This window comes from Oncorhynchus clarkii, chromosome 12 (genome assembly GCF_045791955.1).
Source record: "Oncorhynchus clarkii lewisi isolate Uvic-CL-2024 chromosome 12, UVic_Ocla_1.0, whole genome shotgun sequence".
Lineage (NCBI taxonomy): Eukaryota > Metazoa > Chordata > Actinopteri > Salmoniformes > Salmonidae > Oncorhynchus > Oncorhynchus clarkii.
Window position 1 is genome coordinate 47,041,856 of NC_092158.1, and position 25,754 is coordinate 47,067,609.

A 25,754-nucleotide genomic window follows, 5' to 3' on the forward strand; every position below is an offset into this window, starting at 1 on the left:
TTTATTGATAATTAAATACAGTTTATTCATTACATTTATTAAAAAGTGTTACCCACATTTTGGCAGTCTGCTCATTTATTCTGCCCATTGGTAGATTTCAATCTCCTTCCATAGTGACAAATAACTATAATTCTCTCCCGAATTTGCCCTGCTTTGATGCGAAGTTATGCCATTGCGATATGCTGTCCTTCCCTTTATACTTCCCTTTATATAAACACATACACTGAAGAGCAACTTTCCTAAGTTCGCAGACAACCCATTGTTGTTTTATGCAAAAGAACTGAGACTGGATAGGACACACAGAGAGACTTATGCAAATGACTCTATCTGCCTGTGTGGGATACTAAAAAAAGGTCAATGTTCCTCCACTATCCCACTTAGGTAAATGCAGATGAGCACTAGTTGGTTTGTGAAATTTCTATCCCAATACCAGCATGTTTTTAGAGAAAAAAAAGGACATATTCACATAGTGCTATCTAAACCAGTGAGTGGAACAATTCTTCAATCCAGGTAATTATTATTTTTTTATTCAAAATGAATAAATTACCTGTTCAAGTTTTACATACTTATATTCAATGTAATAAAAAGCAACAACAAAAAATAGCCATTTCAACAAACTTTGTGAGTGTCTCTTGACTTGATTCATCTGGTTTTGACTGAGTTCAGATAGGGTGGAGAGCTGGAGTAACTGTGGTCAATACTGAATGGGGATACCCTCCAACTTATGAATATTATAACAGCAATCACATGTCGGAGAAAATTTGAAAGTAAACTGCATTAGAATAACCTCAATTTGATTTTTACTGGTAGAGCTGTGTGCTGCACTGTCCCAGTGAAGTTACAATCCTTTAGGAAAATCAGCAGTATTTATCATTTACAGATATTAAGATGAGCACAGATGGTGTGGAACACTCAGAGGCTCACCATGAACAAGCAGGTAAGGATGTTTCACCTGATTTTCAATGTTTATTTTAAATTTGTTTGTTTGTCGCTAACTCTTGTCAGGTGTATCTGAACAAATTGTGATGTAAACTTTTTTCCTCCATTGCACCTGCAAAAAAAAATTATTGGTGGTGTTTAAAACAAAATAGCCTTACAGAATTTTCCTTTAAATTTCTGCTTATTCGTATGTTACGACTGTCCTCATGGATTTTGGATGCATGGGCATGTGGCGCTTCCATGCAGAGCATGAAGATTTTACATTGCTATGGTTATTTTAATCCTAAAAGTTTATTTCTGAAGTAGTTATGGTGTGTCTGCACATTTGTTTTGTAGCTTTAAGCTATATTTTCCACAAACTCTCTGGTATTTAGTGGGGCGTTAGGGTGTATTGATAACCACAGTGTGAATAGTGAATTATTATTTCGCTGTACAATTTTTCTGGTTGAAAGAACCTTATCAACAGCAAACATCTCCCTCAATAACACTTTACTATGAACAAGTGTTTCTAAAATAGGATGTGTTGATTCTGTCCGTTGGAGGCTCTACCAGGATGTGCTGTCTGTACCTCAAGCTGTTTGCAGAGAAGCTGCCACATCCCCAGGCTATTAGGTGACATGGGAGAGGTGGTGAAACACGGAACAAACTCAATGAAAATGTGGAACTTGGATTCAGAATGTATGGAAGTGAATTCATTGTTTTAAAGTTTTGGACATAATCTTACAAAAATCGTTTTTTAATCCGTTTCCATCATGATGTTGCCCCAACTTCATTCAAATTATTCAAAGAAATTAATGTAATACAATTGGGATCATTTGAGTACACTAGGAGTAGAAACATTGGCGAATGTGTTGAGAGAACTCAGGAATTAATGTTAGTTGAACTTTCCTGCTCCAAGGTTGAGAAACCTTGAAATATGAGTGCAGCAGTAGCTGGTTGCATTAACCTTTCAAGTTGAATCAACTTCACCTCATAGGATCACATCAGGATCACACCAGCTATGCATTTCATGTAATCTAACACTAATAGCCACAACGCTACGCAAGACCATCAGTTAAGAGAGGAAAATATCACTATCGTTTTGCCCTGAGAGCAATGTTATCATGAATCCCTTCCCACAGCTTACAGTTCATTGTTTTATTGTATTTTTCAACACAAATGAACCAAAATGAATCAAACAACATAACTCCCTAATTCTTTTTTTCTTTCAATGAAAGGTCTGTATGAAATAAGATGAGATAGTTCTCTGTGTGTTAATTGTACCTTTGAGAGGATATCCCCTAAGCAAATTCATGAATAGTAATTGTTTAATATACTAGAGCATGGAGACCTTTTATCGGTTTCAAGTTTTAATGTCACATACACACGAACAGTAAAATGCCTTTCTTGCAAGCTCTAAACCCAACAATGTAGTGATCAATAACAATGTACAGTGCATTCGGAAAGTATTCAGACCTCTTGACTTTTTCCACATTTCATTATGTTGCAGCCTTATTCTAAAATATATATTTTTTGTCCCCTCATCAATCTTCACACAATACCCCATAATGACAAATGTTTGCTAATTTATTAAAAATGTAAAAACTGAAATATGACATTTACATAAGTATTCAGACCCTTAACTCAGTACTTTGCTGAAGCACCTTTGGCAGCGATTACAGCCTCGAGTCTTCTTGGTATGACGCTACAAACTTGGCAATCCTGTATTTGGGGAGTATCTCCCATTCTTCTTTTCAGATCCTCTCAAGCTCTGTCAGGTTGGATGGGGAGCGTCACTGCACAGCTATTTTCAGGTCTCTCCAGCGATGTTCGATCGGGTTCAAGTCCGGGTTCTGGCTGGGCCACTCAAGCACATTCAGAGACTTGTCCCGAAGCCACTCCTGTGTTGTCTTGGCTGTGCGCTTAGGGTGGTTATCCTGTTGGAAGGTGAACCTTTGCCCCAGTCTGAGCGCTCTGGAGCAGGTTTTCATCAAGGATCTCTCTGTACTATGCTCCATTCATCTTTCCCTCGAACCTGACAAGACTCCCAGTCCCTGCCACTGAAAAACATTTCCACAGCATGATGATGCCACCACCATGCTTCACCGTAGGGATGGTACCAGGTTTCCAACAGATGTGGCGGTTTGTTTCATCAGACCAGAGAATCTTGTTTCTCATGGTCTGAGTCCTTTAGAAGCCTTTTACTGAGGAGTGGCTTCCGTCTGGCCACTCTGCCATAAAGGCCTGATTGGTGGAGTGCTGCAGAGATGGTTGTCCTTCTGGTAAGTTATCCTATCTCCACAGAGGAACTCTGGAGCTCTGTCAGAGTGACCATCAGGATCCTGACCAAGGCCCTTCTTACCCGATTGCTCACTTTGCCCGTGCAGCCAGCTCTAGGAAGAGTCTTGGTGGTTCCAAACTTATTCCATTTAAGAATGATGGAGGCCACTGTGTTCTTGGGGACCTTCAATGCTTCACCCTTCCCCAGATCTGTGTCTCGACACAATTCTGTCTCGGAGCTCTGCGAACAGTTCCTTCAACCTCATGGCTTGGTTTTTGCTCTGACATGCACTGTCAACTGTGGGACCATATATAGACAGGTGTGTGCCTTTCCAAATAATGTCCAATCAATTGAATTTACGACAGGTGGACTCCAATCAAGATTAATGGAAACAGGATACACTTGAGCTCCATTTCAAGTCTCATAGCAAAGGGTCTGAATACTTATGTAAATAACATATTTCATTTTTTTAATTTTTTTATACATTCACAAAAGCTTCTAAAAACCTGTTTTCCCTTTGTCATTATTATAAAATAAGGCTGTGGGGCAACAAAATTTTGAAAAAGGGAAGGAGTCTGAATACTTTCCGAATGCACTGTCATACTACATAACGTAGAACAAAAACAGATGAGAAATACAAATAAGAAATTCAGAAACAGTCTATTTGCTGAGTTATCAATATTTATTGATGTATAACTACAATGATTAATTGCAGAAAGTGGCTTTCCAGATATCACTTTCAGAGATGCATTGATTTCCACAGCAGTGTATCCTGGATGGAGGGCTTTGACACTTGATTCAGAATCTGTCAGTCCCATTACTGAAAACCTGGCTGAGTAGTCATCCAGAGCATGCAACCAGACAGTCTATTCTGTGTCAACTCCATTACCATTACTATTAGTATGGTAATGTATATTATGGGAAACAAAATCATAAGACACTTTTTATCAGAGATTTTAGAATTGCAAGGGGTGTGATATAACCATTATATGGAAGTTAAACCCAGTGCCATTATAGTTCTGGGTCTGGAGTTAGGGCTCTATTCAATCTGTAAAGCTGAAACATTTCTGAATCTGCAATAGAAATGTAAATACCTTTTTATTCATTTAACCAGGCAACTCAGTTAAGAACAAATTCTTATTTACAACAACAGCCTAGGAACAGTGGGTTAACTGCTTCGTTCAGGGGCAGAATGACAGATTTTTACCTTGTCAGCTTGGAGATTCGATCTAGCAACCTTTCGGTTAGTGGCCCTATGCTCTAACCACTAGGCTACCTGCCACCCCACTTTGCAAAAATCACTCCACCATTTCCTGGTTGCTAATTCTAATAGTTAGCCTAATTTCAGTTTATGTGGCAAAACAAGCAAGTATAGTGTAGAGAATCTTTGTACCATCTAAACCGCTGTGAAATATCTTTACCATAAACAAAAATATTGTATTTTCAGCTGTTTGAAGATGGTTTACAGAACCGAAATTAAAATAAGAAAAAATGTAACTGAAGAACGAGAAGCATAGAAATAGCTCACATAGAACAGATCCACTGCTTCTTAGACTTGCTTTCAATGAGAATGACAGATCAATAACACAATTTTATGTGAATTTGGTTGGGTTGCCAAAGTTAGATATTGCGGCTTTAAAGGTAATTTTCGATTGAGCTGACATATGCAGCGTTTACCGTGAATGCAGTCTTTGCTAAACCGGGAACATTGCCTTTAAATTTCAATTACGCTGTAAAGCTGAATTTCCGCTACGCGGAATGAATAGGTCCCTTAGTCCGTGTGTACAGTGCACCTGGGGGTCTGTAAACATTACAATGGAAGGGCCTGAAAAGGTTGCCAGGACTACGCAGCTGATTTGCATGGCTTGATGATTTCCATACTGGAGGGTTGGCCTCTGAACAGGGTGGTGGTGGGAGGGGGGGGGGGGATTTCCATACTGTGGGTCGAGCAGGCACATCGCTCGCCACAAACTCCCAGAGGGCCATTTGAAATTCAAATGAGGGAAGATTACCTATCACAGCAGACCTTTGCACTCTCTGTCTGTCACATGGTATTGTTGTATTGAAGGGAGGGTGCCAGTGTAGGGTTAAAATGATCATAACCTTCTTAATCACTCCATATGGTGGTGAATCATCCATATGGCTGTATTGAATTTATACATTATACCCCTGATTAGGATAGATATGATTAGTGCCAAGAAGCTGTATCTTGTATATTATTATCCTATATATTGATACAATTCAGGGCATGGTGTCTCTGTGTGTTGTTTATTATAACACGTTATAATAAATGTCATGAAATAGCATTCATAAATTATTTAAAATAAACAAGTACTTCATCATTTGTAAACATTTATAAATAATTACAAGTGTTACGAGCGTAACAATTTATAAACGTTTATAAAAAAGTATTCTAGTTTATAAAGCATTATGAACAAGCATTATATATATATATATATATATATACAGTGGGGCAAAAAAGTATTTAGTCAGCCACCAATTGTGAAAGTTCTCCCACTTAAAAAGATGAGAGAGGCCTGTAATTTTCATCATAGGTACACTTCAACTATGACAGACCAAATGAGAAGAAAATATCCAGAAAATCACATTGTAGGATTTTTAATGAATTTATTTGCAAATTATGGTGGAAAATAAGTATTTGGTCACCTACAAACAAGCAAGATTTCTGGCTCTCACAGACCTGTAACTTCTTCTTTAAGAGGCTCCTCTGTCCTCCACTCGTTACCTGTATTAATGGCACCTGTTTGAACGTGTTATCAGTATAAAAGACACCTGTCCACAACCTCAAACAGTCACACTCCAAACTCCACTATGGCCAAGACCAAAGAGCTGTCAAAGGACACCAGAAACAAAATTGTAGATCTGCACCAGGCTGGGAAGACTGAATCTGCAATAGGTAAACAGCTTGGTTTGAAGAAATCAACTGTGGGAGCAATTATTAGGAAATGGAAGACATACAAGACCACTGTAAATCTCCCTCGATCTGGGGCTCCACGCAAGATCTCACCCAGTGGGGTCAAAATGATCACAAGAACGGTGAGCAAAAATCCCAGAACCACACGGGGGGACCTAGTGAATGACCTGCAGAGAGCTGGGACCAAAGTAACAAAGCCTACCATCAGTAACACACTACGCCGCCAGGGACTCAAATCCTGCAGTGCCAGACGTGTCCCCTTGCTTAAGCCAGGCCCGTCTGAAGTTTATATATGTATATATATATATATATATATATATATATATATATATATAGCATTATATACAAGCATTTATAATGCCTTATTCATGAAAGTTATTAGAAAGGATTTAATGATTTGCTTAGTATTCCCTCTTGTAGCTTAATTATGAAAAACCGTCCATACCAGTGATGGGCAACTTTGATGGGGGTGGGGGCTACAAAAAAACCTGAACTCATAATCAGGGGCCGCAGTAGCTTGCGGGTCTGCAAACTCACATCCATACCCACACATGCAGCGAGAGCTGGCCCTAGTCTTTTGGAGGCCCTAAGTGAAATTTAGTTGAGTTGGGTCCCCCCCACCTTGCGAGCAAAACCTTTTAGGACCCCACTTAACAGTGGAGAGATATCCTGCAATTTTGCCATTGAAAGAAGAAAACATTTTGTACTTTTAAAGACATTTTGCTGCAATTCTACACATTTTTGCAATAGGGACGGAGAGGACCGCCAGTTGTCCATCCCTGAGCCATGCTGTTATCCAGAGCGCTACTTCATGTGTAGGCCTATTCTTAGAAACTAAAGGTAGTTTAACCCAGTGTAACCCTAATATGCTAGGAAGGGCATTGTGATATTTGGCTGTCTAATATTTGATATTTACTTTCTCCTGCAGACATTGAACAAAGACAAGTGAGTATAGAAAACATATTTAATTCTAACTTCAGATTAACTCTCCATAAATGGGAATTCATTCAAGTGGGAGCTTGAACGTTACAGGAAAACCATGTTTGCAATTTATTCAATATAGAAAAACTTGAAAGGCTTTTACTTCATGCCATATGTCTTGAGACAATTGGTACTTGTACGATTTTATAAGAAAAACATTGATTGTGAACATTGATTGTGATCAGTGATCCATTACTGAAAGTAATGTACGATAGACAGTGTAAATAATGTCATAAGAACTTCTACTATCGTATTACAGGAACTGAATAGACTGCTGGACAGTTAAACTAAGATCATCAGATTTTTCACACAGCTGTTTATATACCTCAAAATGTCTTCCTATTATTATAACCTATTGCCTATAAGTTATTCGTAAACTATGTATTTCCAATTGGCATTGCGAGATTGTTAGAGGTTTATTGTTTTAGTCCTGGGGGTTACAGAAACTGCCTTGAGCCCCGGTGAGACATTTGCATACTGCACTGCCTGAGGGGAGTTGTGTTTATCACAGTTTGTATCTTGTTAAACAAGTCCAGCAGCCTAACCCAACCGGTCCACACACACGCACACACGCGCACGTGCACACGCACAGACAGAGATACACATACACACACATAGACAGAGATACAGACACACACACTGTGATCTATGACAACATAGGCCAAATGTCAGCCTGGTTGTTCCATGTCAATTGGTCATACACAATTGATATGCAGATTTCCATTGAAAAAGACAAGACAGTGTTAATGGACTGTTATTCTTCTAAAGACAATGTCAACATCAGACAGCAGGAAGTAATAAAGTGAGTAATACTGTCATGTGATTGGTTCACAGATTAAAACAGAGAACCTCAACGACTCTCTCCATGCACACAAAACATGTCACCCGGCACAAGGATCACCAATACCTGGAGTCCAGGCAAGCCAGCTGTCAGTGGTAGGTCAGGCATCTTCTGTCTCAGTAGATCAGGGGCCATATGTATCTAGTGTCTTAAAATATGAGTGCTGCCCTAGGATCAGTTTTACCTTTTAAATCATAATATATATGATTATATAGACAGGGGGGGACCTGATCCTAGATCAGCACTCCTACTCTATTACGCTTGATACAGTGCCTTCAGAAAGTATTCACACCCCTTTACTTTTTCATATTTTGTAGTGTTACAGCCTGAATTTAAAATCGATTCAAGTGTTGGCTTAAATAACCTTGAAAATCTATGGCAAGTCAATGGCTGTCTAGCAATGATCAACAACCAACTTGACAGAGATTGGAGAATTAAACAAATTATAATAAGCAAATATTTTACAATCCGGGTGTGCAAAGCTCTTAGACACCTACCCAGAAAGACTCAAAGCTGTAATCAAAGGTGAAGGTGAATTTAACATATATTGACTCAGGGGGTTGAATACTTATCTAATCAAGATATATAGGTGTTTTATTTTCATTCATGTTTTACAAATGTTAGAATTTTTCTTCCACTTTGACATTACAGAGTATATTGTGTAGTTTACAATTACATCCATTTTAATCCCACTTTGTAAAACAACAAAATGTGGGACAAAGTCCAGGGGCGTGAATACCTTCTAAAGGCACTGTATATACCGCCCGCCCCATGTTTAATGTCACGTAAAGCTATGATTATTGATCATTTTCTAAGAATAGGAGGAAATGGTCATTCTGTAAGGAATGCATTTTGTTGGTTGTTTTTTGGTTTACATCCAGGTCTCTCTTGCAAAATATATTTTATCTAAACGAGACTCATCTGGATAAATAAAGATTAAAATAAATGAAAAATCTAAGATAGTATTTCTGTTTCCACAGGAGCTCCCCTCCCTCCACACCATGCCGCAGCTGGTGCTTATGTCAGGCTCTCACCACCTCTCATCCCCCTCCTCCTTCCTCCTCTCTCAGACACAACATACGGGGCATCAAGGTAAACATGTATCATGTAAACTTTCCCACAGTTCCCAGTTTTTCCAGATACAGTATACCAGTTTGAGGACTCCGAAAACCAGGAGAGAATAAGCAGGGAGGGAATCCTCCAACTGGGAATCCTTCAACGAGGATTTCTGAAAAATCTGGGAAGTTTACAATATCTATGATACTTCTCCAAACTAATTATCAATAACAATTTTTCCCCCCTGTGTAGCACTTCTGCAGCAGAACCTGCACAACTTTCCCACCCAGAGCCAGTCAGGTCTCCTCCAGCATCAGCCTGGGTTAGCACTAACACCTCAGGTAAAAATCATACCTCTTACACCAGTTGGCATTATTAGCTGTAAGTCAAGTGACCACATTTGCTGAGTAGATTAAAGGGCAACAATACAGGTTATGCATCCGGATCCTTGAACTTGATAACCGAATGATCTTTTTACAGGACATACCATGAGAGGGATAAGGTCTTACAGTATCATGGAACTTTCACTGACATCAGTCAGATATACACTGAGTGCACAAAACATTAAGAACACCTTCCTAATATTGAATTCAGGGCCGGTCCTTGCCATTTTTGTCGAGACCAAAAAAATGCCACCCCGCAAAACTAGAATAGTCCCAGTAAGTAAAATTACATTTAAAATACATTTAAAATGTGTTTTTTCCAGATTGTGAAGTTAGTTTAAATTTAGGTTCTGAATGAAATGTGAAAATACATATTTTCCGTACGTTTAAAATACATATTTTCCAGTAAGTTGAAAAGGCATATTTTCCAGACATGTAAAAATACGTATTTTCCGGTCATTGAAATCAGGTTCATTTTTGGTTCTGAATAACGGTAGAAAATATTTATTTTCCGGATTTTGAAAATATGTATTTTCCAGACATTAAAAAAATACATATTTTCCAGATGTTGAAATCAGGTTAATTTTGGTTCTGAATAAAAGTTGAATAGTTGTAATTTATAAAAAAAATCTGAACCAAACATTGACGTCTATGATTGGTTCAGATTTGGTCCGGACTGGACCAAAAACCAATGACCGTGGATGTAGAAATCAAGGCCGGTCCGGACTGCACCAAAATCAGACATCAAAAAGACGTTGGCGTCGGTCCATGCTTACTGAGGTGTAGCCTACAGTGTTGCCTGAAATTGTGTTTTATGAATGGCCATCCACGTGGTATTGTAGAGTCCATGCCTATTGTTTGTAAAATCAAATCAAATGTTATTGGTCACATACACATGGTTAGCAGATGCGAGTGTAGTGTAGCGAGTGAAGCGAGTGTAGTGAAATGCTGGTGCTTCTAGTTCCGACCATGCAGTAATATCTAACAAGTAATCTAACAATTTCACAACAACTACCTTATAGACACAAGTGTAAAGGAATGAATCTGAATATGTACATATAAATATATGGATGAGCGATGGCTGAACGGCATAGGCAAGATGCAGTAGACGGTATAGAGTACAGTATATACAAATGAGATGAGTAATGTAGAGTATGTAAACATTATATAAAGTGGCATTGTTTAATGTGACTAGTGATACATTTATTACATCCAATTTTTAATTATCAAAGTGGCTAGAGATTTGAGTCAGAATGTAGGCAGCAGTTGACGTTGAGTGTGAGGTTATTTTCCTGACACCACACTCCGAGGGCCCTCACCTCCTCCCTGTAGGCTGTCTCGTCATTGTTGGTAATCAAGCCTACCACTGTAGTGTCGTCTGCAAACTTGATGATTGAGTTGGAGGAGTGCATGGCCATGCAGTCATGAGTGAATAGGGAGTACAGGAGAGGGCTGAGAATGCATCCTTGTGGGGCCCCAGTGTTGAGGATCAGCGGGGCGGAGATGTTGTTTCCTATCCTCACCACCTGGGGGCGGCCCGTTAGATGGTCCAGGACCCAGTTGCACAGGGCGGGGTCGAGACCCAGGGTCTCGAGCATAAAGATGAGTTTGGAGGGTACTACGTAATTAAATGCTGAGCTGTAATCGACGAACAGCATTCTTACATAGGTATTCCTCTTGTCCAGATGGGTTAGGGCAGTGTGCAGTGTGATTGTGATTGCTTCGTCTGTGGACCTATTTGGGCGGTAAGCAAATTGGAGTGGGTCTAGGGTGTCAGGTAGGGTGGAGGTGATATGATCCTTGACTAGTCTCTCAAAGCACTTCATGATGACGGAAGTGAGTGCTACGGGGCGGTAGTCGTTTAGCTCAGTTACCTTAGCTTTCTTGGGAACAGGAACAATGGTGGCCCTCTTGAAGCATGTGGGAACAGCAGACTGGGATAGAGATTGATCGAATATGTCCGTAAACACACCAGCCAGCTGGTCTGCACATGCTCTGAGGACGCGTCTAGGGATGCCGTCTGGGCCGGCAGCCTTGCGAGGGTTTTACTCACGTTGACTGCGGTGAAGGAGTCCGCAAGTTTTGTAAAACAAAAAAAGAGTGAAATTTTATATATGCCCTTCCATGTGATAGGCCCACCATTTGTAAAACAGGTCATTGCATTCACTTTATTAGTCCTGATTCCTGGGACTAATGGATGTGACTATTTGCAATGTGTTCACACAGCGGGAAATGCATAAATATTTTATTTTTCTGCTATGATCAGCTTGTCAAAAATGTACGGATACAAACTTGAAAGCACTAATCATGACAATTATGCAAAGGTCCTGTACAACAGTTGTGAATGTCCATGACATTTTCTCCATTTTACTTTGACCTGTCCTGGTTTTTGGATATGTTGTTTGTTAACACGACAGTGCCTTTTTTATTTGATTGGGTGCGCATGATGTACAAAGTGTCAGTCTCATTACATTGTCATACATTTTTATCTCAAGCCTGTAGGCTACAGAAAAGGCCACATACTCTTTCTACCATATCCTATACGTGCTACATGATTTATGTTACATTCGTTGGTGGAGCGCCGCAGCGATGCATCTCTCCAACAGCACCCTGGAGAGGCGCGCTGGGAATGGACAAGCTAAATATTTTGACAAAGTGGGCACTGCTTATCACATGGCAGCTAAAAAGCCCTTATGCCATTGCATGAGAGAAATTGTAATTGTTAAGGGGCAGAATTAGGCCTATGTGAGGTTTTATGTGTTGTTGGAGGTGCGTCTTGCTAAGTTTAGCTCAGAAAATGCCACCCTCGTCAATTTTCCGCCATAGGCGGACACCTAATCGTGCCTAATGAGCGGGCTGGCCACCCCTTTTTCCGTCAGAACAGCCTCAATTCGTCAGGGCATGGACTCTACAAGGTGTCGAAAGCATTCCACAGGGATGCTGGCCCATGTTGACTCCAATGCTTCCCACAGTGGTGTCAAGTTGGCTGGATGTCCTTTGGGTGGTGGACCTTTCTTGATACACACGGGAAACTGTTGAGTGTGAAAAACCTAGCAGCGTCAAACCAGTGTGCCCGGCACCTACTTAAATACTGTGTCTTGCCCATTCACCCTCTGAATGGCACATGTCGTGTCTTTACTATCATTACATTGAAGACTTAGTTTTATCAAAGATTCTCTGTAATTAGTATTACGTGATTAGACTGATTAATCATGTAACCGTAATTAACTAGGAAGTCGGGGCACCAAGGAAAATATTCAGATTACAAGGTTATAATTTCCCAATATAACCTTTCAGATATTTTCATATCTGATCCATAGTCTTCTGATTAATTAATTATTTACTTTACCTCACGTTAGTCTCATTCCAAACGCCGTAAATTGTGGTGTAGTGCGGTAGGCAGCTAAATACTTTGGCTCGAACGCCGAAGATCTATCCTCTAATTCCGAACCTTACTGGCTCTAGAAGTTAAAATTGACTGACAGAAATAGTACCGTTAGGCCTAAAGGACTAAATCTGGAATTTATCACTCATTGCTCTGACGCTAACGACCACTACCGGAGGTGCTCTGTAGCCTCTTCAAATGGGAACACACACAACCAATTTGAATGTATACAAAGCAGTCTGTTTGTACAATTCTGTTTGCACAATTGATATATAGAATTCCACAGCAAAGTCTAATTCTATCTTAGATTCCTCACAGGGGGCACCATAAATGTTGTGTCTTTACTATCATTAAATTGAAGACTTAGTTTTATCAAAGATTCTCTGTAATTAGTATTACGCGATTAGACTGATTAATAATGTAACCGTCATTAACTAGGAAGTCAAGGCACCAAGGACAATATTCAGATTACAAGGTTATAATTTCCCAATATAACCTTTCAGATATTTTCATATCTGATCCATAGTCTTCTGATTAATTAATTATTTACTTTACCTCATGTTAGTTTCATTCCAAACGTCGTAAATTGTTGGTTATCTGCACGAACCCAGTCTTCACTATGAGTCATACATACATCAATTTTCTTAAATCATTTATTTAAGCCAGCTGTGCCATCAGAGTCCCTGGGTTCGCGCCCAGGCTCTGTCGTAACCGGCCGCGACCGGGAGGTCCGTGGGGCGACGCACAATTGGCCTAGCGTCGCCCGGGTTAGGGAGGGCTTGGTCGGTAGGGGTGTCCTTGTCTCATCGCGCACCAGCGACTCCTGTGGCGGGCTGGGCGCAGTGTGCGCTAACCAAGGTGGCCAGGTGCACGGTGTTTCCTCCGGCGCATTGGTGCGGCTGGCTTCCGGGTTGGATGTGCGCTGTGTTAAGAAGCGGTGCGGCTTGGTTGGGTTGTGTATCGGAGGACGCATGACTTTCAACCCTCGTCTCTCCCGAGCCCGTACGGGAGTTGTAGCGATGATACAAGATAGTAGGTACTACAGCAATTGGATACCACGAAATTGGGGAGAAAAAGGGGTAAAATAATTTTTTTTTAAAATAAATTTAAAAAAATAATTTATTTATTACTAACTAAGTAATTCACAGAAATGCATAAACAAAACAACAAAGTTAATATGGTTACAAGAAATTATAGGAAATGTGCCCTAGTGGACTAAACCGGCATCGCGGCTTGGTGGACAAAAGGGGGAGTCAGCTGAGAAGTCACTAGAGTGATAATTATAACAATTGAAATGCTAATCCTTTGCACATGAACGCTCACTCATTCGGGAACAATTGCAATCAATATATATATTTACGCTCAGTGTGTCGTCTTGATCGCTGTTGAAAAGTTTGTTTCTGTTGGAGAGTTTCGTCCTCTCTCTCTCTCTGTCTCTCTCTCTCTCTATATATATCTGTCTTGGTTAGAGGGAATAGTTCAGAGTGACATTCATTCATTTGTTATAGAATGGATGTTTCAGCGGTTGTCGTTCTTCGCGTTCAATGATACCGAATTCCTAGCTGCAGACTAGTAATTAATATAAAATAATTGTTCTTATTCTTATTATTATCGATAGTCTAAGATTTTAACCACGTGGTATGGTTAAAAGATTCAGCAATGGTCTACAACCTTTGTACTCCCGTGATTGAGAGAAACATTGTCTGGTGATAATTTCTCAAATTTGGGTTTTATTCGGAATTGCAGAAAAGGGGCTGTCCCAGGATGCCTGACCCTAACTGGGCTCAGGGGCGGTCCTCTGAATCAGTTAACCTCTCTGAACCACCCATACCGGATCCGGAATAATTGTCATCAGCAACGCGGAAATAGCATAGCGCCACAGTCAAATAATATTACTAGAAAATATTCCTATTCATGAAATCACAAGTGCAATATTGCAAAACACAGTTTAGCCTTTTGTTAATCCACCTGTCGTCTCAGATTTAGAAATTATGCTTTACAGCGAAAGCAATACAAGCGTTTGTGTAAGTTTATCGATCGCTCGACAAAACAATAAGTACACTTAGCATCAGGTAACTTGGTCACGAAAATCAGAAAAGCAATCAAATTAACCGTTTACCTTTGATGATCTTCGGATGTTTTCACTCACGAGACTCCCAGTTAGACAAAAATGTTCCTTTTGTTCCATAAATATATTTTTTATATCCAAATACCTCCATTAGTTTGGTGCGTTATGCCCAGGAATCCACCGGAAAGAGAGGTCACGACAACGCAGACAAAAATTACAAATTATATCCATAATGTCCACAGAAACATGTCAGACGTTTTTTATAATCAAGCCTCAAGGTGTTTTTCAAATATCTATTCAATACTATATCAACCGGGACAGTTGGCTTTTCACTAGGACCGGGAGTAACAATGGCCGCCTTTCTCTTTTGCGCACAATTCACTCTGAGAGCCCCCACCTATCCACTTACGCAATGTGGTCGTTCACGTTCATTCTTCAAAACAAAAGCCTGAAACTATGTCTGAAGACTGTTGACACCTTGAGGAAATGACAGGAAAAGGAATCTGGTTGATATCCCTTTAAATGGAGCAATGGGAGGCTATGGAACATGGAGTTTTCAAAATAGAAGCCACTTCCTGGTTTGATTTTCAAAGGGTTTTGCCTGCTATATCAGTTCTGTTATACTCACAGACAATATTTAGACAGTTTTGGAAACTTTAGAGTGTTTTCTATCCTAATATGTCAATTATATACATATTCTAGCATCTGGTCCTGAGAAATAGGCCGTTTACTTTGGGAACGTTATTTTTCCAACGTAAAAATAGTGCCCCCTAGCTTCAAGAGGTTAAACTCAAAAAGGAATTGGCATTTCCTTCATTAAACAGTCCAAAATCACATTGTAAAATTGTGTAAACAGTATCATACTCACTCATTCATCTTATACAACAATTAGATGTAAACCTCATATCTGAGGCTATTATATAAACAGCGTTATGGTAATGTGGCCACACCGTCTCACATGAGCTTCCCCAAATTGTAACAAACGGAACAGTTCGTAGCTGGATTCTTCACCGATCTTTTATACCTTCTCCGGAACATGAAATTTGTTCGGGCCTCAAGTTATGTGAGGTGGAAGAAATTCCTTTGTTCTCTATGAAACTTCACTCTATCTCTGTACTGTGTGACCATGAGGAGATCCTCAGGAATTTACGACCTCTCTCTGACCACAGCAGCCTAGTTGAAGGAGGAAAGAGGGAGGCAGGGAGAGGGGGGATGGGCTTGCTGTACCCAAAGAGGGCAACGTCATGACACACACATACACAATCCATGTCTCAATTGTCTCAAGCATTAAAAATCCTTCTTTAACCTGTCTCCTCCCCTTCATCTACACTGATTGAAGTGGAATTAAAAGGTGACATCAATAAGGGATCATAGCTTTCACCTGGATTCACTTTGCAGTTTTTGTCATGGAATGAACAGATGTTCCTACTGTTTTGTACACTCAGTGTAGTGATGAGGAAATATGAAGAGAACATTTGCATATCACAAAAACATGTTACATTTCCATATGAACAAGGTTTCTAACACTGCTAAAATTTTCACATAGCTGAACACATATACAACACTTTCTATCATCCATTTAACAATTTTTCTCCTCCTTAAAGGCCATGAGTCGGTCGGGCCTGACGTCGTCGTCCATGGAAGGACACGTGGACATGTCCCACCTGCAGGTCCCCAAACACATCGGGGCTCCCCAGCAGGACGATCCCAGTGACCTAGAGGAGCTGGAACAGTTTGCCAAGGCCTTCAAACAGAGACGCATCAAACTGGGCTTCACCCAGGTACAGACTGAGGACCACTGGCTCAAAATACAATATAGCTTTATTTGTATTTTTGCTATCTTGTTATTTTCCCTAAGCCCCGGACACCACACATACCGGCAGTGCCGTTTCTAGGCGTAAGCGAAATAAGCAGCCTCTTAGGGCCCCACAGCCAAACCCCCAAAAAATTCAATAAAATGTGGTTTTATTTTTAGGAAGTCAGTGGGGGTCTCAACTTATTGTTAGTTAGTATTGTAGAATACACAACGTGCAATTTAGAAATTTGATGGTGCATCAAATGTTTTCCTCTTGTTATGTCAGTCACTGTCAGTCACTCAATAAGCCCACATCAGCTAACATTTGATAGATTTCTAGGTAAGTTAGTCTAGCCAATTATCTAAATATTGTAGTAATCATTTTTGTTAGTCACTCTCACTCAGATATCATATAAACATGGCATAAGTCATGGCAAAGTCCAATGTTCCTGTCAGCCCTGGGATTTGAAGCTACTGCCTCGCTCTTGTTATGCCACCTAACTTCTGTACTTGGTGTACTTGCACACTTTGAAATAGTTGTAACACACACAGTGCAAAGACAGTAGTGAAGTGACATGTTTTCTGTAGTCAAACTACTTCAAAGAGATAACATTATTATTTGAAAGTTTGCCATAATCAGATTCAAATATATCCTGTGTGTGTTCCAGGGTGATGTAGGCCTGGATATGGGGAAACTGTATGGGAATGACTTCAGTCAGACTACCATCTCCCGCTTCGAGGCACTCAACCTGAGCTTCAAAAATATGTGCAAGTTGAAGCCGCTACTGGAGAAGTGGCTGAGCGACGCAGGTACTATAGTGTATAACATATTTTGCTGATGTCTTTACACACTTGTACTGTTGATTTCTATGCCGAGGGGATATTTATTTTGCTTTATTGGCTCAAAAAAAGAATTTAAAATCATGTTCACTATCTCTTTCCACATCAGAGAATTCTCCCTCTGACTCAATGGCCAACGTTGCCTCTCTACCCCCCCTGATGGAAGGCTATGGAAGGAAAAGGAAAAAGAGAACAAGCATTGAAACCAACATCAAGTTCACCCTGGAGAAACGCTTTCTTGACGTGAGTTAACTCTGTCTATCCCCTAACATTGTCCCCTGCACTTCCAACCATAAATACATCATTTAGGAACTGTTGATATAATTTGTATTTAAAAACACTTCATGCAGGGAGCAAAACAATCCACCTTCATGCACATTGTTGTGGCACTTGAGTGACTACATAGCAGCCATTTCAAGTTAGTTGCAATGTTGATACATATGATATGGCTTATTATAAGACATTATAGAAGCTCATGCATGCTTATAATAAGTCATAAGCATTGTACTTGCAGGCCTTACAGTTAACTACCAAGGTTTCTTTTCAGAACCCTAAGCACAACTCAGAGAAGATCACAATTATATCAGAGCAGCTACATATTATATGCCATATTATAAGGCATTATAAAGGTTCATAGACGCTAATAGCACCTACAGTAATACCATTATACCCATGTTTCTATTCAGAACCCCAAGCCTAACTCGGAGGAGATCACACTGATCTCAGAGCAGCTGTCTATGGAGAAGGAGGTGGTGCGGGTGTGGTTCTGTAACCGTAGACAGAAGGAAAAGAGGATCTACTGCCCTGTGTCCACCTCACCCATGAAATCACATAACTTCAACCCCAGAATGGTTAGCTTTAAATCTCTTAGTGATAATGTTTTGGTAAAATGTTGTATGTTTTTTTCCTGATAGTAAAGTGGCCAGTTAGGAATATGTACAGTAGCTCTATATTTTCAAGTCAATTTGAAAGCCTATATATTTTTAAGGGGGGCTGAACGTTCTGATTTGGCCACATTTTTCGCCTTGGTCATTAAGAAGTTGCCCAGTCAAGCTATTGCTTTCGCCAATTAGCGTGGCTGGTGTGCCACAGTGGCAAAGTTGATTTTAGTTTGGGGCCGTCAATAAATTACACATTGTAAATGCTTTCAATATTTTATATGAATTTTTACAGTTTACAGTTGTTTTGAGGTTTTTAAGTCATTGGAATTTAGAGCTATTAACCTTTTAAAATATTGTCTCATGTACATTGTGTAATTTACTGATGGTCCCTAACAAGACCCATAGGGATATCATGGGCATTATGATTGGGTCACGTGCAGCTGCACTCAAAATGGATTATTACTTGGGTGCTTCCAGCTGTGGGCATATGGGCAGGATTGAAGGTACCCTTCATTCCGTGACATACCTTTTTTTCCTATAACCTCGCAAGTTTCAGTTTTGGATGAGACTGACTTGATGACCAACATTGTAATATTTTAATAGTGTCCATTTTGACACTAGAATAAATGTTTCTGACTCCTATCGATAGCACGTAGGCCGTTTTCAAAACGAGAAGTTGCTTTTTAGGGGCTTTCGCTCTTCACTGGTATATGATAAGATTTGTGTAATAAAATAGTAGTGTAATAGTAATGCATTATGTACACTAAAACATTTTCAGTACATTGTCTTATTTTTTTCCCACTAGCCTTCATGTAACACCCTGTTTCAGGCCTCCACGTCCAGATCATACAGCCCTCTTGCTTCAGGAGGAGGCAAGTGTCACCATATGCACTTCATATAATCTGTATTTAAGACAACTTCATATACAGTGGGGTCCAAACTGGTTGACACCCTTGATAAAGATTAGCAATAACGACTGTATCAAATAAATAATTGAAAGGTTATATTGTATGCTCCAAAAAATGAAGAGATTATATTATTTTATACTAATTCAATTGCTCAGAAAAGGAGATTTTCTGTAACAAGTAATATTTTTTTCTCAAAAAGTTAGGGGTCAAAATTATTGACACACCTAAAAATTAGACTACTTTAATTTATGACAAAATGTAGTATTTGGTCCCATTGTAATGCCATGCGACTGGCCCAGGCGCAGGAGAGCGGAAACTGATTTACACCGGTTTAGTTTAATAACCATAAACCACTGTAAACAGAATCAATACAATAAACGGGTCAAACAAAACCCAGTACACACCAGCATAACGTGCACAAGCACTACAACAAACAATTACGGACAAGGACATGGGGGGGAACAGAGGGTTAAATACACAACATTGATGGAATTGGAACCAGGTGTGATGGAAGACAAACCGCGGACCCAGCTTCCAGCAGGGCAGGCGGAGGGGCAGGTTTCGGATCCAGAGCCAGACCCGGTCCCGGGGTCTCAGTGCGGTGGCGATCTGCGTTCTTTTTTTTGGCACGTCACAGCCTGCTGAAGGTAGACACGGACTCCTCCGCGTGCCTGAAACAGTCGTCTGAAACCTTCAACCTTGGCTTCTACGCACTGGAAGGGAGAGAGGTTAGTGGAGGAGTGGCGGAGCGAATTCTGTGCCATCTCGGCCCAGGGCACGTACGCCTCCCACTCCCCCGGCCAGTCCTGGCAATAGGACCGCAGAAACCTACCCACATCCTGGTTCACTCTCTCCACCTACCCATTACTCTCGGGGTGAAAACCTGAAGTAAGGCTGATCGAGACCCCGAGACGTTCCATGAACTTGGCCTTGGTCGACAGGTGCGACCACGGCCGTTGAGGAACGGGTAGAGGTTGTAGCTTACCTCTGGGCAGGTGTCTAGGAGCCTTGCACTGGGCGCACACCGAGCAGGAGGAAACATAAATCCTCACGTCCTTAGCTAAAGTGGGCCACCAGTACCTCCCATAAAGACAGCGCATCGTCCGATCTATCCCAGGATGACCAGAGGAGGGTGACGTGTGAGCCCAATAGATCAATCGGTTGCGGGCAGCAGACGGAACGTACAGACGACCAGCTGGACACTCAGGGGGAGAGGGCTCTGCACGTAACGCCCGCTCAATGTCCGGGTCCAGCTCCCACACTACAGGCGCCACCAAACACGAAGCTGGGAGTATGGGAGTGGGATCCATGGATCGCTCCTCTGTGTCATACAGCCGAGACAATGCGTCTGCCTTAACGTTCTGGGAGCCTGGTCTGTAAGAAAGAGTAAACACAAAACAAGTGAAAAACATGGCCCACCTTGCCTGGCGAGGATTCAGTCTCTTCGCCTGCCGGATGTACTCCAGATTGCGGTGGTCATTCCAGATGAGAAAAGGGTGTTTAGCCTCCTCAAGCCAATGCCTCCACACCTTCAAGGCTTCTACGACAGCTAACAGCTCTCGGTTCCCCACATCATAGTTTCGCTCCGCCGGGCTGAGCTTCTTTGAAAAGAAAGCACAGGGGCGAAGCTTCAGTGGCGTACCCGAACACTGAGAGAGCACTGCTCCTATCCCAGCTTCGGATGCGTCCACCTCCACTATGAATGGCAAAGAGCGATCCGGATGAGCCAACACAGGCACCGAGGTAAACAGAGTCTTCAGGTGCCCAAAAGCCCTGTTCGCCTCAGCCGACCACTGCAAGCGCACCGGGCCCTCCGGTAGTAATTGGCAAACCCTAAAAAACGCTGCACCTCCTTTACCGTGGTTGGAGTCGGCCAATTACGCACGGCTGTAATGCGGTCGCTCTCCATCTCCACTCCTGAAGTGGAAATCCGATGCCCTAGGAAGGAGATGGATTGTTGGAAGAACAAGCATTTCTCAGCCTTGACATATAGATCATGCTCCAACAGGCGACCAAGCACCCTGCGCACCAGGGACACATGCTCGGCGCGTGTAGCGGAGTATATCAGTATATCATCGATATACACCACTACACCCTGCCCGTGCAGGTCCCTGAAGAACTCATCTACAAATGATTGGAAAACTGATGGAGCATTCATCAACCCATATGGCATGACAAGGTACTCATAATGACCTGAGGTGGTGCTAAATGCCGTCTTCCACTCATCACCCTTCCGAATACGCACCAGATTGTACGCACTCCTGAGATCCAATTTTGTGAAAAAGCGTGCCCCGTGCATTAACTCAATAACCGCATTGATCAGAGGTAGCTGGTAACTATATTTCACTGTGATTTTATTTAGACCTCGATAATCAATGCACGGGCGTAAACCGCCATCCTTTTTTTTTCACAAAAAAGAAACTCGAAGAGATGGGTGAAATGGATGGCTGAATGAACCCCGATGCAGGGATTCAGAGACATATGTCTCCATAGCCTCCTTCTCCGCTTGCGACAGGGGATACAGGTGACTCCTGGGATATGCAGCGTCTACCAGGAGATCTATCGCACAATCCCCCCGTCGATGGGGTGGTAATTGAGTCGCCTTCTTTTTACAGAAGGTGAGAGCCAAATCGGCATATTCGGGGGGAATGCGCACGGTGGAGACCTGGTCTGGACTTTCCACTGTAGTAGCACCAACTGAAACCCTTAAACACCTACCTGAGCACTCTCGTGACCACCCAGTGAGAGCCCTCTGTGGCCAAGAAAGAGTGGGGTTATGACAAGCTAACCAGGGTAGGCCTAGCACCACAGAATACGCAGGAGAATCAATAAGGAAAAGACTAATCTTCTCCTTGTGACCCTCCTGCGTTATCATACACAAAGGTGCGGTTACCTTCCTGATAAACCCTGACCCTAATGGTCGACTATCTAAGGCATGAATAGGGAAAGGCATATCCACAGAAACAATAGGGATCCCTAAACTATGAGCTAAACTTTTATTAATGAAATTCCCAGCCGCACCTGAATCTACTAGCGCCTTATACTGGGAATGCAGGGAAAAATCAGGAAAAGTGACCGAGACAAACATTAGTGCAACAGAGGGCTCTGGATGAGAATGGTGCCTACTCACCTGGGGTGATGCCAGAATGCCCTGCCTGCCTTCTCTATTCCCCGAGGAACCAACCCGGCACCGACCAGCAGTGTGCCCTCTGCGACCATGAATGGTGCTCGAGTGGGAACCCCCTCCGGTCTCCCTGCGCACCATCCCTCCCAATTCCATAGGTTCGGGAGAGAGGGTGCGGGAGGATGGAACAACCAGACCCCGATCTAGACGTCCACGAGTAGCCAGCATGTTGTCCAGCCTGATGGACATGTCCACCAGCTGGTCGAAGGTGAGGGTGGTGTCTCTACAGGCCAGCTCCCGACGGACGTCCTTGCGTAGACTACAACGGTAATGGTCGATCAGGGACCTGTCCATCCAGCGCCGGCAGCCAAGGTCCTAAACTCCAAAGCAAACTCCTGTGCACTCCTCTTCTCCTGCCTCATATGATAGAGGAGCTCACCTGCTGCTTTGCCTTCGGGTGCATGGTCGAATACTATCCGGAATTGGCGGGTGAACTCCTCAAAATGGTCCAACGCCGCATCCTCCTCTCTAAACACAGCGCTGGCCCATTCCAGGGCTTTCCCGGTGAGGCATGAGACGAGGGCGTAACTCTTCTCACGGTCAGATGGTACTGGGGAGACCGTGGCCAGATACAAGTTCAGCTTAAGGAGGAAACCCTGGCAGCCGGCAGTATCTCCGTTGTATCCCGTGGGTAGGGATAAATGGATCTTCGGTTCCGGAGGGGAAAAAGTGTTCAAGGGAGATTGCGGTTGTGGTGGTGGTGGCGCTGGAGAAACTCCCTGTCTCTCCCAGCGATCCATATTCTGGACAATGCGATCCATTACAGTGCTCAAACAGTCAATCACCTCCGCTTGTTCCCGGACACATTCCTCCACCTCCATGGGCGTAATGTCCTCTTCTGCTGACTTCATATTTTTAGGGTCAGAGATTCTGTCAGCGCCGTGTGTATAGGTGGCAGGGAAGTCAGGCGCAGGAGAGTCAAAATGGAGTGTAAATGGAGTCTTTTAACGAATGTCCACAGAACATGCTACATAACACTAAAACGTACAGATATGAAAAAACTTGGATACGAGGACCCGTTGCGCACCAACACAACAAATAAACAACACTAACAATAAAACAATCTCTGACAAAGACATGAGGGGAAACAGAGGGTTAAATACACAACAGGTAATGAATGGGATTGAAAACAGGTGTGTGGGAAGACAAGACAAAACCAATGGAAAATGAAAAATGGATCAATGATGGCTAGAAGACCGGTGACGTCGAACGCCGAGCACCGCCCGAACAAGGAGAGGCAACGACTTCGGCAGAAGTCGTGACAAATACATTATTTACCATTCATATTTATTGGGTACAAAATAATCTGAAACACAACCAAAACTAACTGAAAGTGCATCCAACAAGTTTTTAGAATCACAAGCTTGATGTAGTCATTGCGTCCAAGGAATATGGGACCAAACACTGAACTTTTGACTACTTTATTTATAAGAATCATTAGGGGTGTCAATAATGTTTATCCTGACCTTTTAAATATTTTTTTTGATTGCTTGTTAAACATTATCTCTTTCTCTGAGCAATTGTATTAGTATAAATGTGTTTCAGCATACAATATAGCTCAGTACTTGAATCATTCATTTTATACAGTCATTATTGCTCATCTTTATCAAAGGTATCAGTCATTTTGGACCCCACCGTAGTCTGTAGTACTTAAGACCTGTAAAAGTGAAGGGCATGAAGACATTTGTGTGAAATCCACACTGTCTGAGAAATCTAACCTGTAAAACCTTCATCCATATGAAACTCACTGTATGAAGTCTCAAGCTTTCTCGTGAAGTGAGTGTGCATGTTAAATTGAGTTTATTCATTTGTGCTCTAGTGTCATCGAGTCCCTCTCCTAATAGTCCTAGTCATGGGCCTTCGCTCGGCACACTCTCGTCAGGCTCCCCTGCTTTGACCTCCCAGGTCAACCAATCCTTCAGCTCACCAGGGTAAGGGACTCACCTCTCACCACAGCCAATCACATCTGAACAGATTGCACCCCATTACCCACAGTATATAGTACACTACATTTGACTAGAGCCCTATGGCCTGATCAAAGGTAGAACATTACATAGGGAATATGGTGTCATTTTAGAGACACCCAGAAGATGATTCTAGTGCTGTAATGGCAACATGGCATTGTACAGATGAGCGATGAATCTGTTATGTTTACGTTTCAGGTCGTGGTATCGCACATGGAACCCTATGCCCTATCACCACTGAGAAATCCTGCCTGTTGTGGAAGAGAACTAAAACTACCGATGTCAATGAAGGGAAAAAGAAATGGATACAATCCATCAAACACACATATTGTCAAATGTCATATACAATACTTGGTCCCGCTTTAAATTATGTTCAAATTATAGAAGCTTCATGATGCCTTCATAAGCACTACATAAATGTGTTGCAAAGTATCTTTAACTGTATTTCATGGTTTATAAAGGGTTCATAAATGTGGCCTAACTATGTGACATAATCACCAATGTCAACTGCCATAACCCACTATGTCGAATGTGATATAAACATGTGCTTTATAAAAGGGTGACATGTTGTGCTGAAGCATGGCATAAGGCTCTAAAGTGATGTCATGTTAGTCACATTACTCCTAACCTCAAACACTTCTGCCCAAATGCGCAGAAGGTCTGGTGGACCAACACATTAAACTTGGCCTTCATAAGTTAGGGTTAGGTTTAAAATCACATTTTTGTTCTGTGAAGGGAGTAGTACACAGCGTTGTACGAGATCTTCAGTTTCTCGGCAATTTATCGTATGGAATAGCCTTCATTTCTCAGAACAAGAATAGACTGACGAGTTTCAGAAGAAAGATCTATGTTTCTGGCCATTTTGAGCCTGTAATCAAACCCACAAATGATGATGCTCCAGATACTCAACTAGTCTACAGAAGGCCAGTTTTATTACTTCTTTAATCAGAACAACAGTTTTCAGGTGTGCTAACATAATTGCAAAAGGGTTTTCTAATGATCTATTAGCCTTTTAAAATTATAAACTTGGATTAGCTAACACAACGTGCCATTGGAACACAGGAGTGATGGTTGCTGATGGGCCTCTTTACGCCTATGTAGATATTCCATTTTTTTCATCTACCATTTCCAGCTACAATAGTCATTTACAACATTAGCAATGTCTACACTGTATTTCTGATCAATTTGATGTTATTTTAATGAACCAAAAATGTTAGATTTCTTTCAAAAACAAGGACATTTCTAAATGACCCCAAACTTTTGAACGGTAGTGTATGTGCTTACTGCACTACATAAAATCTGCTCACCAAACAACAGTGCAGGGCATGCTCACT

The 25,754-nt window shown here is 41.7% G+C and overlaps 1 protein-coding gene across 1 annotated transcript; it reads left to right on the plus strand.

The window, feature by feature from the left end:
* The first annotated feature begins 409 nt into the window (after positions 1-409).
* LOC139422059 (POU domain, class 2, transcription factor 3-like) lies at positions 410-25,632 on the plus strand. The gene is made up of 13 exons (XM_071173200.1): positions 410-510; positions 881-937; positions 7,063-7,079; positions 7,950-8,051; positions 8,937-9,048; positions 9,265-9,353; positions 16,453-16,629; positions 17,312-17,453; positions 17,593-17,726; positions 18,170-18,334; positions 19,170-19,236; positions 24,276-24,387; positions 24,619-25,632. The coding sequence occupies exons 2-13, from the start codon at positions 889-891 to the stop codon at positions 24,659-24,661; spliced, it is 1,209 nt and encodes a 402-aa protein (XP_071029301.1). The 5' UTR covers positions 410-510; positions 881-888; the 3' UTR covers positions 24,662-25,632.
* Positions 25,633-25,754: the final 122 nt, after the last annotated feature.